This window comes from Rhamphochromis longiceps, linkage group LG4 (assembly GCF_057381845.1).
Source record: "Rhamphochromis longiceps isolate RC_006_pf linkage group LG4, R_longiceps_female_GT1.1, whole genome shotgun sequence".
Taxonomy (NCBI): domain Eukaryota; kingdom Metazoa; phylum Chordata; class Actinopteri; order Cichliformes; family Cichlidae; genus Rhamphochromis; species Rhamphochromis longiceps.
This window is the reverse complement of record NC_140560.1, coordinates 31601131-31619369: the sequence shown is the minus strand read 5'-3', so window position 1 is coordinate 31619369 and position 18239 is coordinate 31601131. Positions and strand designations below refer to the sequence as shown.

At 39.7% G+C, this 18239-nt stretch overlaps 1 protein-coding gene across 1 annotated transcript in view; it reads right to left on the bottom strand.

The window, feature by feature from the left end:
• Positions 1-16449, bottom strand: part of LOC146672053 (1-phosphatidylinositol 4,5-bisphosphate phosphodiesterase delta-3-A-like) — a 30387-nt gene extending 13938 nt beyond the window's left edge. The window contains exons 1-2 of the mRNA XM_085404530.1: positions 16149-16449; positions 1364-1528 (exon numbers count right to left, since the gene is read on the bottom strand). Coding sequence (XP_085260656.1) covers positions 1364-1528; positions 16149-16236 — 253 coding nt within the window. The 5' untranslated portion in view covers positions 16237-16449. The remainder of the gene's footprint in view (positions 1-1363; positions 1529-16148) is intronic.
• Positions 16450-18239: the final 1790 nt, after the last annotated feature.

Genomic DNA, 18239 nt, shown 5'->3' with positions numbered 1-18239 from the left:
TATAATAACATTACATAATATAATGGATGAGCTGTGAAATTAAGTATAAAGTCTACTAACTTCTTCCCCACTATTTTATTACTGAAAATGGTGCTTTGCAAAAGATGCTTTAGGTACTCAAGGAGGTCCGATCGCTAAAAGAATTGAAAATAAATATTAACAGCAAAAAAAAAACCCAAAACAATCTCATCTGCTTTTGCAGTTTAATTTTACCCTTAAGCAACTTGCAAACCTCCAACTATAACTTATCTTGTTTTTCACCTTGTGTACATAACCTTAAGGAGTTTGTGCAAAGAGTGATAACAGGCCCAAACTTGCATAAGTGGGAGTTGAGTCTATAGGATTCTATGTAATATCAGTTTTGTTTACCCGCTATAACAGAAAACACTCAATTCAATTAAACTTGGACATTGATCATTAGCTTGACGTTTGTTTTTCAAGGTGAAACATTCAAACATGGGGGAATCTCGACCTACCACTCTCAACCAGGGTAACCTACAGGCATGTTTCCTCTGTGTTGACTTTCTAGAGAGCAGCTACACTCTCCTTCCACATGTCAAACAATCACTGGAGTGATATTTAAAGGGCCTATCACAAGTTAGTCACACCCTGAAGCATACCATGCTTTTTCTGTTAAAAAAATACTTAAATTAGGCTACTGATACCATAATGTTCTATTGAGGACTTTCAAATAATCTTAATGCTTTCTGAAACTAAAGGAATAAATGCACATTTAAGAAATTTCTGCACTGGCTTTACTTTTCAGTCTCAGAAGCTAAATCCAGTTTTATGTGCTGGTAAATTATAAACTGATCCCATCAAAGAGCTCATGCCCATTTCTGTCGGAGGTCTAAGTGTCAGTAAGACTATTAAATGTATATTAGGAAGCTTGAATTGGTAAGTCATAACCACTACAGATCACATGATTACCCTCCTCAGTTACCAGAGAAACTAGAACCGTCTTTAAATGGGCAAAGTAGGGGAGAGGGAAGAAGACAGAGCCAAGATAAAGCAGCTCAACAACCCCAAACAATGTGCAGGCTGAATGAGCGCACTGAATCACATCTCAGTTTCTATTGGACTAATGGCGGGACGTTTACATTGCTTGCTTTAAATATAATTCAGTTTGCGCTGTTCTCACGTACACTCTTCCATTACTTAAGTTTCCTTTCTATTTATCGTATTAGTTCACTCATGCTCACAATCAAAGCTCCTTTTCCTCCTCAACTCCTATTCATAACTACCCCACTTCTCCTCTTCATTAGGTCATGATGTCTGCTCAAGCCAGCCCCCCACCCCGCCACACACTGAGCTCTCCTTACAGAGTACTCTGACCATAAAGCTGGATTTCAGACAAACTTACATGTCTGCTGGGCTTTGCCTTTGCGGGAGCTCTTGGACTCGCACCACACGGTGAGTCCGTCCTCCAGCAGCCGCATGCTTCGGTTCCTTTGCCAACTTGTAGACCGAACTTTCAGCATGCTGGAACCTGCCATCATCACGCGTATGTCCTCATTTTCATGAAGCCCTGGAGAATACACACATTCACAAAACAGAGCTGTTAATGCATGCATGACTCTGGTTGACACTGTGCAAATGCATCATCAGCAACTTAAGTTCAGCTTGTCTTCACATACATGCCTATTGTTTGATCAGTTTAATCAGGTTCATAAGTGCACATCTGTTTTCCCAAGTTCCTTAACTCTAATGCCAAACATATTATATTTGATACAGGAGTTTATGTCAGTGTTTTGAGACCTCTAAATCATCATCAACAAAACTTAAAATTAATTGCACATTACATTTTTGGGCAATAGATTGCACAAACGCCAGATGCAGTAAAACTGATACTGAAATTAAAAGTCACATATGCAAACTGATATCTCATTTCTTTCTTTTTTGTCAGAAGGTTCAATAAACACTCCAGTATGATTTTTTTTTCTGACAGTTATTTAGTGAGTCAAGCTTCACAGGGCATACTTTTATGAAATTTTAGACAAATGACAGTGCAATGCTTTAACTGAAGTGCTTAGCACAAAATGACAGTGCTTACAGATTCATCCATCCATTCTCTTCCATTCTTATCCTTTTGAGGGTCGCAGCGGGGCTAGAGCCTATCCCAGCTGTCTTAGGGCAAGAGGCAGGGTACCACCTAGACAGGTTGCTGGTCTGTCGCAGGGCTAACACATAAAGACAGACAACCATTCGCACTCACGTTCACAACTTTAGAGTTACCAATTAACCGAACTCCACTAACTGCATGTCTTTGGACTGTGGGAGGAAGCCAGAGTACCTGCAGAGAACCCACGCAAACAATATAATGTTTACTATGTTTATGCATCAAGACTGACAGAAGAAGTTTTCTATAAGGGCTTGAAGTGCTGCTGTTTAAAGTTTATGCACACAACCTTCTACACTGAATATCTAACGAGTTTGGTCAGTAGCTTGACAAGTGTTAAATGTTTGCTAAATGCAGCAGCTAGTGTGTTGTTATCATCATTTCCAATAAGGACACAATTAGCAGTTTGAATTAAGACAAAACTACCCTATGGAGAGTCACAAATTATGCATGTGAGTCTGTAGTGGATTTATGAAGTGAACTATGGGTTCTGAGTACGTACTGTTAGCATGCAACATGCATTAACTTCAGTGAAAAGCTCAAGACATCATTGCCCGTGTTTGATGTGAATCTCATCGGTTTTGATCAAAAGTCTGACCTAGATGAAGCAAAAGGGATCACCTCTAAAGTACACTTCATGACATTCAGCCAGAGGCATTACAAATGTGACAATAAGCCATAAAGGGTCTACAAAATTTTGTGTCATTCCATGTAAGGAGTGTAGAGACATATCCTGGGGTCAACAACCGTTACTATCAAAAGAACAATTATTGAATAACTTTTGCCCAACAAGTTCTGTGTGGAGCTGCAAAACATATTTGAACCTCATTTTAAAACTGACTGCATATGACGCATAGATTCATCAGCATTACTAATAGGTGTAAAAAATTTAATCACATGTGGCTACTCTGTGATATTTCTAATTACTTTTAACCTTTTAAACAGTACATTTGCACAATAACTGAAACTAGCCCTCTGACTGAACAATGGGCTGTGAGGTCAGCTCCTTGATCATTAATATGCAAATTATCAGTTTCAGTCATTGTGCCGTGTACTGTTTATAAGGTTGGGGAAACCTTCAGTCCGCTGAAACTGAAGAAGTCACCTGGATGAGTGATGAAACATTTCTCACACTGAAAATGCAACGACCAGGTGAACAGAATCAACCTTTTGGGAGTTACTTACCTGGATGATTGAACATGCTTTAAGACACTGTGATGGTGGAAACTGATCAAAAGTCGCTAATTTTGATATTGCATAAAAGAGTTTTAAAATAATACTAAAATAACATTTTAAAAAAATAAGGCAGTTCTCATCTTTTTACTTCAGCTACATACAGCAATCAGCCTTTGGCCCTGTAAACACAGCCTGTTCTTTTTAAATCGCCTGTTTTATTATTTGCTCATTTCTTCCTGCAGAGCAAATCAGTAAGCCTGTCACGGCTGGCGGAGGGAGCCGTGTGGTGTGGAGGAAAAGGAGGACCCAAGATGCAGCAAACTGATGATACGAGTGATGTTTTATTTACAAAGGTGGCGGTGACAAAAACAGGCAACGAGGTATGAGTACTTTACAAACGGAAACCTAAACTGGGAGAAACTAAATAGCAAACCTGAGACCGTACAAAGGGGGTGCGGGGCAGAGGGACGCAGAGACAGGACACCATGGAACGCAGATGAATGCAGAGATACGCAGAAATACACGGATGAGTGCAGACGAGCCGACGAGGAGCACAGGCAGACACCAACTATAAATACACACACCAGGTAATGAGGAAATGGCACACAGGAGGGGACACAGCTGGAACTTAATGGGCATAACGAGACACAGACCTACAAAGTAAAACAGGAAATCTAGAACCCGAACCGGACACAAGGGGGGAGGACACAGAATAACTAGAACAGAGGGAAATAGTCACAAAACACAAAACGCTGGGTCAACGACCCAGGACCATGACAAAGCCAGCAGCGCTGGCAGTGAAAGCAAACAAATCTGTCCGCACACCATTTCCTCAAGAACTTTTTTTTCTTCCCCCATTTATAACTAGGGAGACTAAATGTTCATTACATCCATGCAATCCACTGAGCCTCATATTGGAGTAAATGAAAATTAAGAGGATAACACAGGATATGCTTTTTTAAAAAACCCAAACAAAGTCATTGGAGACTTAACTCAACCTAAACCACTGTTTACATTTTCAGAACTGTAGTATGTGCCATTTCTGCAGCTTTAGCATGCCTAGCTATCTTACCCATCAGTCACTTAGGCCTAGAGAGTGTTTGGCAACCTTTTGGAAACCTCTGGTTGTTTTGATAGAGGGTGCTCTATCAAAAACCTTGTTGTGATTGCTTTGGTTGCTAGCAGTTAATTGTGGTTACCTGTGGTTTGCATGAAAGATGCTGATTTGTCTGCAAATACTCTCTAAATGGTAGTGAAATTTGAAAAAGTGTGGTGGAAACCAGAAATGTAGAACGTTCACCTCCAGAGTAAAAGTTCCACGTCAGCGCTGAAGCCAACACATTGCAACAGGTGTAGCTTTGACTTTGAAGGTGAATGGTGTCCGTTTCCAATTTGCAACACAATTACAGTTTCACAACCACTTGGCAAGCAGTTTGTGTTTACAGACAAGCTGCCATCTTACACCCAAACTGCCGTAACCACAGCAAACTGCTAGTGAAAGCAATCAAAATGAGGTTTTTGGTATAGCATTGTAATCAAATTAACACTAGCAACTCCCACCAGCTGCTTGCCAACTGGTTGCACAATACATGCATTTTTCCCTATTAGATGGTCACAGACTGATCTGTAGGCCTCTGTGATTGGGGCCTGACTAAAATATCACTCCATCTTGAAATAATCTCAGAAATATTGTAAAATAAAATGTGGTTTTTTTATGTGTCTCAGTACTTAGATGTCATCACCTAATTTTTTAAAAAAATGTGACTTTATAGTTGCTTTCGTGTTTATCTGCTTTATTCAGTCCTTTTCTGTTTATCCTTTGAGCTTTTTGAGAGCTTGAGAGTGTTTGCTGGTTTTAAAAATGCCTGCCTTTCATTCAGCCATCTTATTTACTTGAAAACTGACCTTGAACAAATACTTGGACAAATATGCTCAACGCATCTTTTCTTATATCCAAAACCTTGGGCTGTGTTATATATACAAACCTTGGAAAAAATGACCGGTGCATTTGGCGTGTGAGTCAAGCGTTCATGGATCATCTAAAAAAACCATGACTTTATCATTTAGTAGTATTTATCTGTTTTCTTTAGGGTGAATAAACCACTGTCAGTTTAAAAGAAAGCTGATCAATGAGATGTAATTCAGTCATGATAGTTTGTAGATTTACTTCTCTCCGGGGGCAGGAGCAGGCCAAAAGGCAGCAGGAATGAAAGCTGCTATAACAGCTGGAGTATGGACGGCTTGTGAAAATGTTTGTCCAGCTGTATTGCTCGTATTAGTGTTTCCTCGCTATTAACGTCACTGGAGATGCAAGATTCACAATTTCAGTGGTGCCTTAGATAGTAAGCATATATCACCACTTGGCTGTGGAACTGGTCAGGCCATATAATCAATGAAGAAAAAACGCATTGCAAATTTTAAAGGCCCTTTATTGTAGCATAACAGACTTTAAGACTTATCTGAGACTAAATTATTCATTAATGGCAGAAGCAACTGGGAATGAAAATAAATCCACAGCTCAGGCTGAAGCAGTGTCTGTTTACAAAGCAGAAAACACAGCAGTTTTTCCACTCTCATTCAGAAGGTTCAAATATGAGAGACCCACAGAGGGCTCAGAGTGTGAAAACTGCCCACTTCATCTTTTATTTTCCTTCTTTCTGTATTTTTTTTAAATGCACATTTGTCACACTTAAATTTAAGATCAATAAATTGTTCATATTAGACAAACACAACCCCTGTAAATACAAAATGCAGTTTTTAAATGATGATTTGATTTATTAAGGGGGAAAAGCTATCCAAACCAACCTGACCCTATGTGATGAAGTAGTCTGCCCCTCTCATTAAACCATGAATGAACTGTGATTAACTTTATGTTTTGAAAAGGTGAATTCAATTATTTCAAGAGCTACACGTAGACTGTTAGAATCTGTGTGTTTTGAGTTTTGTGAGTTTTTGATTCGCTTCTGGATTTATATGTGATTATTACTTATAATGATAACTTTTTATTTGCCTAGTGCTTTGGTGTTTAGTATTTTTCCACCCAGTGCTTATAATTCTAGTTTTTAGTCCCTTTTTTGGTTGAGTCAGTTCCCTTTTTTGTCCACTCTGTCTTAGTCTTGTTTCCTTGGTTGTTTCTCTGTCTGTTTGTGTCCAGTCTCCGTCTCTGTATTTGTTTACTTTTGTCTGTGTCTACTCTGCATTTCTGTTTCCTGTTTACTTCATCACCTGTTTTTTTATTTCACATGGTCCCTGTCTGTTTCTCCAGTCGTGTCCCCTTGTCTGTCTGGTTTCTCCGTGTCCAGTCGTTTTAGTGCCGTATCCCCTCAGGCTTGTCTCCATTTGTTTATTTTCTTCCCTGGATCAAGTTTGTGTGTCTGGAGCTTGTTTCCTGCCTCTCGTCCTATGTGTGTTGTGTTGAGTTTTGCTTGTTAGCCTGATTTAGTTCACCTGTGTTCCCCGGTGTGTTCAGTTTAAGTTCCTTGTATCCTTGTTTCCTGCATATTCAGCAATAAAGCTGCTGTCAGCTTCAGTTCTCCATCTGAGACCCGCATATTGGGTCCACACCTCTGGATGCCACACAGCAACATATAACACAGGCCTAACTACAACCAGACCCAGTGAATCAAAAAATCATTTACATAGAACCTGTCTGACAAAGTAGAGTAGTCTAAGAAAGAAAATCTCAAAAAGCAACCTATCACACCATGATCTACAAGACTGGGCAAAAATAGTATCCATGGGACAGTTCCAAGGTGAAAACCACACAGGCTTGTCTCACATTTGACAGAAAACATCTTGATGGTCCCCAAGACTGGAAATAATATTCTGTGTACAGACAAGACAACATTTCGGGAAGGTATGAGTCCTGTTGGATCTGCTATAAAACTAACAGCATTTCATAAAACGAACATCATGGTAGTATAACGGGCTGAGGCTGCTTTGTTAAAACTGATGGACCCCTGGACTCTGCTCTCTACCAGAAAATCCTGAAAGATGAAATCCAGCCATCAGTTCATGACCTGAATCTGGTGGCCAAAGTTCCTCCACAGTGACGTGAAAGACTCAGTCAGTTATTGCAAATGCTCGATTGCAGTTGTTCCTGTCAAAGTAGCACAACCAGTTATTAGATTCCGGGAGCAGTTGCTTTTTCACTTAGGGCCAGGGCTGGACTGAAACAAAAAATTGGCCCGGGCATTTTGACTACAGACCGGCCCCCCAGGTATTACAGGAAAAGCCATAAAGCCTTTGAATGAAAACAGACGCTGTTGTGAAAGTGATGGACACTGTCTTGTTGGTATATGTATGATTTCTATACATTTTACGTCAGATAAAAACTTTGGTTGTAATCTTCAGATAATTATTTAATAAAAGCAAGACATTTTAAATGAGAATAAGAACATATTTCTTTGTGCCCCCTTTTCCCTGTTAATGCCCTACCTGGCCCCCTGGCAAAACTTTGCTAGATCCGCCCCTGCATAGTTACCAGCTCTCAGCGTAAAAAAGGATCCTGGTGTTATTTGTCTCTCAGAAACAGTTCATAACTTCCCTTTAACTCATTCATGTCACCTAAAAGGTAAACCTGTTTGTCCATCACCTGTTCAGCTTGATGATTCAGTAAGGACATCTCCTGGTTTCATCTTCATGTTTCCCTCTCACCACGTATCCAAACCGATATCATGACCAGCAGCTTAACAGCTGTGGTTCCAGCAAACATCAGCTGATACTTGAAATTAATATTAAACAAATTCTAACAACAGCTGATCAAGCTTAAACGTGCAGCTGTTGTTTAGCGCGACATCCGCTGGTTTCCTCTTTCTGGCGCAAAGTGGGCGATAAACAAACAAGAGAGAAAAGCTGATCAGCTGATCATTGATCAGTTTCATGATCGTGTTCATTGAAGTAGAAACAGGAGAGGGAGGGGAAAGAATGAGCAAAGAATGAGCAAAGAAGAGGCAGCTGACAGCGTAAAGACAGAATAACTCCAGCAAATGCCCCGTATGCCCGATGGCCAGTCCAGCTATGCTTAGGGCCAAGTAGGTTTGGATAGATTTATTTTAATTAATTAATTATTAAATCATCATTTAAAAGCAACATTTTGTATTTACTCAGGTTATCTTTGTCTAATTTTACATTTTGCTTGATGATCAGGACGAGGTCAAATACTTTTCCACTGTGTATTTCAACAGGTTTTTTTTTTATGTATTTATAGTAGTAAGGAGTGTTTCCTTTAAATTATGCATGTTTGTGACTTTGCTGCTTTCTCATTTAGTTAATCATTTCAGTAAATGTGAGGTTAAAAGGTTAAGTTGTTACATTTCTCATTGGGAGGGTTTGAAAATGTTTTGACTTTCACTTTAACAGTTCTTTTTTTTTTTTTTTTTTTTTTAAATGACATCAGAAACAGCAGTATGCGACATTACGTGATGGCAGAGCTTCAGTTCATCCTTTGTCATTTTTTTTTTTTTTTTTTTTTTAATAAATAGGACAGGGGGAATGAATGAGAGAAAGAGGGGGAGAGAAAGAAAGAAAACCAAAGGGGAGAAGAGACGGTGAGAAGGGGGGGGAAGAGAGAGAAAAAAAAAAAAAAAAGAACTCCTGGGTCACCTGTATGGAGAAAAAAAAACAAAAAACAAAAAAAACAAACAGAGGAGACAGCAAACAACAAAGAGCAACATAATAATAGAGAAAACAAAGCACCATCACAATAAACTAGCTAGTCATAGATATCAATATTTACTAAATAATAAACGATATTGTTCTTAATCAAGTAAATGTATCTGAATATGTAAATGCTTCAAACAACTGGTTTAACTGGTTTAAAAAGTTATGTTAAGAACTTGGTTGCTGCAAATAGCCTATTGAATAGGCATAGGTTAGTTGCGTTACTAGGCAATAGTAATGCAACTAACACAGGTGTTAAACAGCATTCAGCCATGGCATGTTTAGTCTTTTGCAAGAACAAATGGGCTCTCTTATGGAACCTTCCCTTTTAGTACTGCTGAAGGAAACAGCCAAAACCAGCTCTCACTCACTGCTCAAATTATTCTTCAGGCTTTAGTCTTTTCTGTTCATGTCTAAAGAAAGGGCTTGATTTGTTTCTTTAGCTCTTAAATCACAGTCCTCATCGTGTCAGTGCCAAGTTCTGGAGTAAGTAATGGACCCCCAAAGTTATAGCAAACAGAAACTTCCCTCCACTCTCTCCCTATCCCTGAAAGCGCACTGGGTGAAACCATGGATTTCTCCCCATCAGGGTTGAAAACAAAGAACTCCCCCTGCCAGGCCGTCCATAACAAGCCTGTTTTTCCAAGCTGTTACCACATGCAAGGCATTCCCACAAGCACAGCACAAGGACCTGATTAACTGCAGGTCAGTGACCACGCTAAGCTACCCAAACAGCCTTAACTAGCTCTCTCTCAACCTCCTGCTTCACTTTTTATTATTCCCTCTCCCGCTACAGCCACATTCTTGTTTTACTGCCTGTATAATTTTATTATCTGCCCACAATGCAAAGTGCGAGTAGCTACAAGTCCCCAAGTGTGGCCATATCCACAGATTTAAGAAATTTGGTACAGTTTGGTGTACTTCTGAAAAGCCTCTTCATAACATTTCGGTTTAGCATGTTGGTGTACTATTTTAAAAGAGGCTGAAAAGTCTGTAGCATAGAAGTGTTTTTGCCCCAGTTCTAATGTTATTGTACGAAACATGCTCACAAATGTCAGTGTTTACTGATATTTACCATGTTTACTGTCTTAGTTTGCCATTTTGATTTGCTACCTTTTGCTAATGAGCTATTACCAACAGATATTTAGTCATTAATTAAAGCTGTGATTTTAATGATGATGTTGTAAGAAAAAGTATGCTAATTTGCTTGATAAGCCTAATGTAATAGCACACTCGGAGTAAAAAAAAACCCGCTGAGGCAACACTGACAATTTAAAAGGTTTTAAAAAAGTACAACTGTTAAACCTTATCTTTAAATCAAGATAGAGTCCAGATATCCATCAAAAAGAGGCGCTTACTGAGAGTGGGTTTTGTCAGCAGGTACATGTAAACAAGTCAGCTAGCTGACATCTACAGAAGCTAAAGCTTAGCTTATTCTGGCTGAAGTAGTTCCAAATCACCAAACTTTAAAGCACTGCTAGAGTTTGTGCATAAAGATGAAAACTAAACACCGGTTATATTTTGGTAGTTAGTAAAGTTTGGCTAATTAACACATACAAATGAGCCGACTTTTAACAAGGTACACCTTGTTAATACCAGGCCGGGCCTGTGACGGCCTATATGCTAGTTATAACATCAATTCAACAAGTTTCTGGAAACATTACTCAGAGATTTGTCTATTTTGACGTGATAATGTCATGCATTGGTCTTGCTCTCTGGAAATTTTTTACTCTTCTCTGGAAAAACTAGGAATTACTGTGCAGAAAATCACAGTAGATCATCAGTTTCTAAAATACTCAGAGATCATCTTGTCTGGAACCAACAACTGTGCCACATTCAAAATCTCTCCAATCACCTTTCTTTCCCATTCTGATGCTCAGTTTGACCTTTGGGGGGGTTATCTTAACCGTGTATACAAGACTATAATGCAATCACTGCCACATGATTGGCTCAACAAATATTTGTACCACTTCAAATCAGGCATTCTTAGGATAATACTGGCACAGTGGCACTCTCTTAGAAATAAAGGGTTTTCAATAAAAGTACTCAAGGATCATTCAGTGAGGAGCAACATCTGCAATTTCTCCAGTTGGCAAAGGCAACTGTGATAATGCGGCAGGAAGAAGACATAAAACTGCAGCCAAGAGAATGTCTGGGATGACACGATCCAAAATACAAGGTTAGTTAAGAAGATGTTGTGTAGTTTTGAAAAAGTATAATCCCAAAATTATGGCTAGACAGGTATTTATAATTTGCTGAAATAATAGTGTCTGGGACAGTTAACCCAGACGCTGTACTGTACACTGAGTTTTTAAAAGCCTACTTAAGAGGGATGCTACTAATGAGCATTGCTTTAAAAAGTGTTGCCTCCTGTAAATGAGTTCCTCAGTCAAAGCAGTAAAAGCTAGGACTGAAAAACACAGTTCATCTCCTATGGAGGTAACAGAGGTGTGCATCACATATTTAATGTCAATTAACCAAATGTTCATGCAGGAAAGAGAAAGGGACACCACAGCCAATAAGATTCCTTCTCAGGGGAACGTGAAAGTAAATGAAATTTCATGACAATACAATGAATAGTTAGAAGAGATCTTTTCGTCTCAACCCAACAGACTGACATTATCTATCTCTACAACTGTGCCACTTGCAAGTGGATAAAGCAAATAACGGAAAACAATTAACATTTTAATTAACTCAGCAATGGAGATTCCTCCGAGGGTGCTTTGACACTGTGAGCAGCAGTGTAGCTTTAACGCTGAAAGGAGGATTAAAATCCAAATAACTATATCAGCTGGTCAGTGCACTGTGCTTGCATGAGTCCTCTTCACTCAGGCCCACATACCAGCTCCTCCCGGGACACGGTTCACGTTTCTGTCAGCATAGCAGCAGTCACAAGAGTCAGCTAGCATGGATTCTCGCATAAAGATAGACAAGTATAGGGGCTGTAGATTTAATACGGGCCAATTAAAGTTTCTCAGCTCTGTCGCATAGCTGTCCCCTCTAGGAGGCAAACAGTGGCATCCAGTCTGCATCTCCAAAATCAAAAGTGTTTAGGCAAAATGATGAGATTCCAGCTCAAAAGAAGAAAAATGATCAGTTGGAAACCGTATTTTTCTTCTTTGGAATCGGGACTCTCTGTGGAATTTCCTGATGTGAACCCCCCCCCCCCCAAAAAAAGGACTGAGTAGAAAAAAGTGAGTGTTATTTGGAAATGCAGAATCGTTGCCAATGGTTTCTGGACAGCAGGGAGTTGAACATGAAAGCAGAGCAGCCTCTTTGTATTCAGTCGAAAACAAACAGCTTTTAGTCAAACGTTCTCTTTGTCTCTTATAATGAATGAAACATCATTTATTTGCTCATTAATAAGCAAGTTATGACCACACAGTAAGCAGGACTCACTGTGTGCGACTAGACTCGCTCTGAACAATATCTGGATTCCAGTAAAATATTAAAAAAATGTTGAGAAATAAATGAGCTTTTGTAAAAAACTGTCATTTTATTTGCCAATATGTGGTTAAATATGCCGTCAAAGCACAATTTAAGGTTGCAATGCGTATTAACAAGGCTATGATCGTGATTTTTAAGCCACATTAAAGTCAAACCTCTACTGTTGATTTACTGTTTTCCAACCTGAGGTTGGCAGACTTAACCATAGGCAGGAGAAAACCAGACTTTGAGAGCAGTATGGTTTGGTAGAAGGGAAAGGGGATTCCTATTTTCTTTTGGACAGTGCACAACTTGAAAAAAAATTGAAATTTGAATGGAGTTGAATAGAGCTGACTTTAGCTTGAACACGTCAGTATATATTTTACCTTTTGTCTAATAAACTGGCAATACTTTTCTTTGCTACAATGTGAGCCTGCACACACAAAAACAGCGGAGCTGTGATTATTTAGAAAAAAAAAGGTTATTCACAATCAAATTCAAATTCAAATTTTATTAGTCACATACACAGTCGGAATAAGTGTCTGTTGTTACACAACTGATGCTATTTATTGTATGTTGGGGCTCAGTTAGATCCCACTGAGGTTAAATCCTTCTAAACACCTGACCATTCAAACCGAATAACAGATGATAACCTTGTTGATTGTGACCTGTTTGGCCGGGAATGTTGTTGACCACAATCGCAGACATAAAGCATATGTAAAGCTCTCAGATTTACAGCTGAGTTTACTCAGATACCAAACAGATACCACGTATTCCCTGCAGCGGCCTCCGAAAACATCACCTCAGCTCACGATCGTGTTTACATTCATCTTGTAGATGCAACGTGTGAAATTGTCCCATCTCTTCGGTCTAAACCGACTGAAACTCATCATGGATGTTGTTTTGTAAATCCTTGGCTTATGCAGGCTGTTGGCTCACACAAGAAACTAATTGCTGTGTACCACCGTTAACAGCGCTGCCAACAGCCGCAGACTCTCTCCCTGAAATCAAATCCCCCAAAACCCCTGTGGGGACGTCTGACGCAATGAATATATTTATCCATGTTTGCGCTAGTCTGATTCAAACATGGATTATCTCAAAACTAACAAATCTCTGCCTCTCAGGCCACATTCGTCACTTTGGCTCACTGTGAGTGAGAAATGTTTGAACGAGGAAGGCGGATCAGTCCTGTGACACCACATGACACAAAACCTTTGAACTTAGGTCAGTCCCACCTGCAGATTGCGAAACTATTCGGTGTTTTCGCTTTGATGTGAAAGCGGCTAAAACATGGTGGGTGGACAGTCACCTGACAAATTTATGACAACAAGTGGTGGTGGTGAGTCTACTTGGGTGACCTCACTTGCTTTATTATTAAGTATTAGTGGGACACTCAAATATAGCAATGCCAGTGTTGCGTTTTCAGGCGCAGATACAGTTTCAGACTTCAGTAATGCTTAAACAAGTCTGTGCATAGTGTCAGAGTTTAAACATGGTGCCACTGCAGAAGTATGGATCCATGTTTACACACTGTTGCAAAAACATTAAAATTCTGCATTTCTGTTTTCACTAAACATGCAAGAAGAGCTGAATTTATAAGAGATTGTTTCTGCATACTGTTTTTACTTATTAAGGTCTTTGCTTTCAATCACAATTTTGGCCTATAGCGACTTTAGGATAAATAAAGTTGTTATTTGCAGCCACCCCCTTACCACTAGGGGCTGCCACAGCAGATAACTCCACATGTTTGATTTGACAGAGTTCTTAAACGGATGCCAACCCCAAAAAACTTGTATCTCTGGCAAGAATCAAACCAGCAACCACTACACCACTGCAGATAAAACAATTATTATGCCCCATTCTGGGTTGTTATAATTATCTTCCTGGAGTTTAACGTCATGATCCGGAGTCTGTTTATCAGTAATCCCCCAAGTTTCACATTTTCCTCTCCTGGTGCGTTTCCTGTATCTTGTCTAGTCCCCATCTCTGCATTAGAGAGCCTCTGTTTAGTTATTCCTCGTTTTATTTAGTTAGTTTCTCGTGTGTTTTATTTAATTTTGCATCTTTTGTCTCATTTTCTTCAGTTAGGTTCAGCTGTGTTAACGGGTGTTTTCCATACCCCTGATTACCCCACGTGCATATTTAATCCCTTATGGTTTTCTTAGCTCATTGTTGTGCTGTACTGTGTCAGCTTGTTAGTGCCTCCCTCATATGTTCCTGTTTCGATTACTTTGTGCTGTTCTTTGTCAGCTAACTGGACTTCCTGTTTCAGTTGACCAATAAAACACTTAATACTCTATTTTGTTTATAAGATATTAAGAAAAAGAGTTGGATTTACTTCCTCAGTAATTGTGTTAAAATTATGATTTAAAACTGACCAAAAATAATTATGATACTGCAGACCAGAAATACTCAGACCAGCCCATTTTACACCACCAACCATGCCATGTTCAAAGTCACTTCAATTACCTTTCTTCCTCATTCCAGTGCTCCGTTTGACCGTCAGCAGGTTGTTCTAATCATGTCTACATGCCTAAATGCACAGTGTTCCTGCCAGGTGATTGGCTGATTACCTATTTGTCTTAATAGGCAGTTGAACAGATGTGCCTAATTAGGTAGTCATGAGTGCATTCCTCATGCTTATGCTGTTACAATGTTGGATGCTCATGTGAAACACTGCCAAAGTTTCAGGCTTCATGCTGCTCTGAATGCTCAGTTTCAGACCGGTTTCTACTCTTGGCTATGTGCCACTGTACATCAATGAGAGTGGAAATCCCTGATATAGTACAGCTTATTACTGGATCATATTGTGCCAGTGCAACACCTCAAGATAAATATTTACAAGTGAGTCATGCAAAACTACTCTACTAAAGTCCAGGAATTAAAAATATGGGGTTGGGTAAAAAAACACAATACGTCCCCTTTATACATATAAAACTGAAAAGAAAAAAAAAGAAATAAAATAAAAAGCAAAGATTTCATCCAACATTTCTGTCTGTGAGCTAATTTTGTATGCCTGCATATATACGTCGTTAACACTGGTTCAGCCTTCCAGAAATCCAGCGTCTTCTCAGAGATTCTGACAGGTGCGCTATGGCTGCTCAGCAAGTGTCTATTTTGGGGCGAGTTTGGGAAGGGGCAGTGACATATCGGGACTGAACTGTGAGGGGAGTAGGCTGAGATGGGAATGGCGAGGAGCCTGAACCAGAGCAGTAGTCCAGTGAGCAACTCTGCTCTTCATAAACACATGACTGTTGTAACTACACCCACAAATACTCAGAACTTCGCTTCTGTTTGATGCCATTATCTGTAAGCTCGGTCATTACTCACTTTCTAAGAACATCATCATTTTAAAAAAGCAAACCTGTTATGCCTGTTTTGTTAATGTATTTTTTGTAAACTGGGGGAAGTAAATGAATGACACGAATTAACGAGACTACAAATTAAACCAAACAATCTGTAACTAAGAAGTGAGCAATTATCAATGAAAGTAGGTGAAATGAATCATCTTTTCAGAAAGATGCAAAGATTTCTCGAATTACACCGCCTTCTAAGAGAAACTATGTTATGAATTATGAAGGCATAAATAGCTACCGATTATAATTGCTGTCTTAGAAAAAGGCAACATAACAAACAAGGTGACTAAAAATCACTGAAGCCTCAGTTAAGTTTGTACCAACAATGAGCGGAAAAACAAAACAAAACACTTCAGCCTGGAGCTGACGGTGAACTCCTAGGAGCAGGTCAGATTTGGAGGTGTCCTTACCGAGCCTCCTGATGAGGTCCGTCGTCTTCTCATTCACTTTCCTCCTGTGCTCCCTGGGACTGGTCTTGCCGGTGCCTACGCTTAACATGATCGCTACATAAACTCCAGCGAAATAAACTTAAGCTTGTAACTTTAGGGGTTTGAGGAAGCTGAGGGCGCAGGTGTCCTTAAACTGCCCCAGACAGACCCCCAGCCCGCAGAAAGAGAGCGAGCGAGAGAGAGAGAGAACCGACCGCAGGAGTCCCCTCCCCAGATTTGCTACTCATGTTTGTGCGCAGGACTCCAAACGAGTCGCACGCTTCTGGAGCCAACACCTTACTCCTCCTCCTCCTCTTCCTCTTCCTGCCCCAACGAAAACGTAAAGGGACCTTGGTGGTGGATCAGGTATGGTCAAGTCCCCCTCCATACATTAATTTGTATACACACTTGTTTAAATGGTTTAAAGCGCACTATGTGCGCACAGAGTCTCAACAGTTGCGTATCAAAGCGTTTTTGGTTAAATCTGTTCTTCAAAAAAAACCAAAAAACTTTTTATGGGACCTTTTTGTTTTTTGTAAATAAAATAAACAAACCCAAATATAGACTTGTTTGAAATGTTTATTTCGAGTTTATTTTGCGCGGATGCCATGCTGTATTCCAAAAAGAAAAATTGTGCTGTTTCACCTACCTTTTCATATATAAATTTTAAAAAGCTTGCATACTTACATGAATATAGTGGCGTGATTAACGTCCACAGGCAAAGAGCAGGTTACCCTTTGTCTAGGCTCAGCAAACATTTAAACAGCTGAAATCTTTTCTTTCAGAGGAGGTAAAGCAAACATATAACCCTGATTGTTCAGGCAAACTTTCAAATATGTAAACACCTTCCTCTAAATGGAGATCAAGAGCAGAAAAAAGTGCTTCCACTTTAGTAAAACTGTTCCCCATTCAAATGCCAGTGACTGAGGAGCTGGCGTCCCCTGTTGGTTATTAAAAGTAACTGCTTAGCTCTCATCAACAACAATCAGTTCCGTAATGCCACATTCATCATCTGTGGCCAGTATGTTCATGCTGTCTGCACGGATTTAAAGGGTTGGTTATGAAAGTGAAAACCTGCACTGCAGTCTTTTTTAATTTTTTGATTATTAGATGGTGCTCACAGTACCAGAGCACTGCCTGCAAACTTAATTAAGTCTTAGTAATGGAGTTATAACAGAGAGCAGAGAGTGACAGAGCTGAGTCACAGCCATGTGCAAAGGAAACACACACGTACAGGTTTGGTAGGCTGGGTGGATGGAGCCTAAGGTGATGTTTCTTTAACCTGGTCATTTAATGAAGCTGGTGGATTGACTGTTTCCCTTACTAAAACACCCATCTGGACCTGCTGTCTGCACAAACTCCTCCTGCACCTCCTCTTCAGGCCCGTGCACCAGCGTATAATAGTATATTACACATATCTTTCATCTCCGCTCAATTGCAGCAACTACTATGTTGGACAGGGTGAGAGATTAAGTCATGCCTGCTAATCCTCACAAGCTGTGATCTATGCAGGAGCAGCTCTGGTGCTGTAGCTGCGCACCGCTCCTTGATGGTCATTAGGTTTCATATTAACTAGAACAGATCACCTCCCCTCTCAAAGGATTTCCCAGTTTGCCTTGCTTATTTGCCAAAGCTGAAACTCTGCCTGCTTCTATTAGTAGAAACAGTGGGCCTGTGTTGTTTGTAACCAGTCTTCACTGGCAGTGTTAGGAGAGACCAGTCACCCAACATAAGGCCACAGACTGAATAACCCACTTCTTCCATTAATGGAAGCAAACTGCTTTGTGAAAACTGGACACAATTTGTGGATGACACAGTGAAGCATGCACAGTTAAGGATTAACACAGAATAATGACTAACTCTTTAACCATTGTGACATCAAATATGTATGCATGTAGTATGCACATGTAAATAATGTGCATCAGAAAACAAATAAAACAAATTAACCACATTAACATATTCCACATAAAGGTTTCAACCTTTTTCCCCACAGCATTTTATTTCCATTTGTTTATTTCACACAAGCCGACAATACAGAAAAGTTGTGAATACTGTAGAAGATTATTGGTTTGG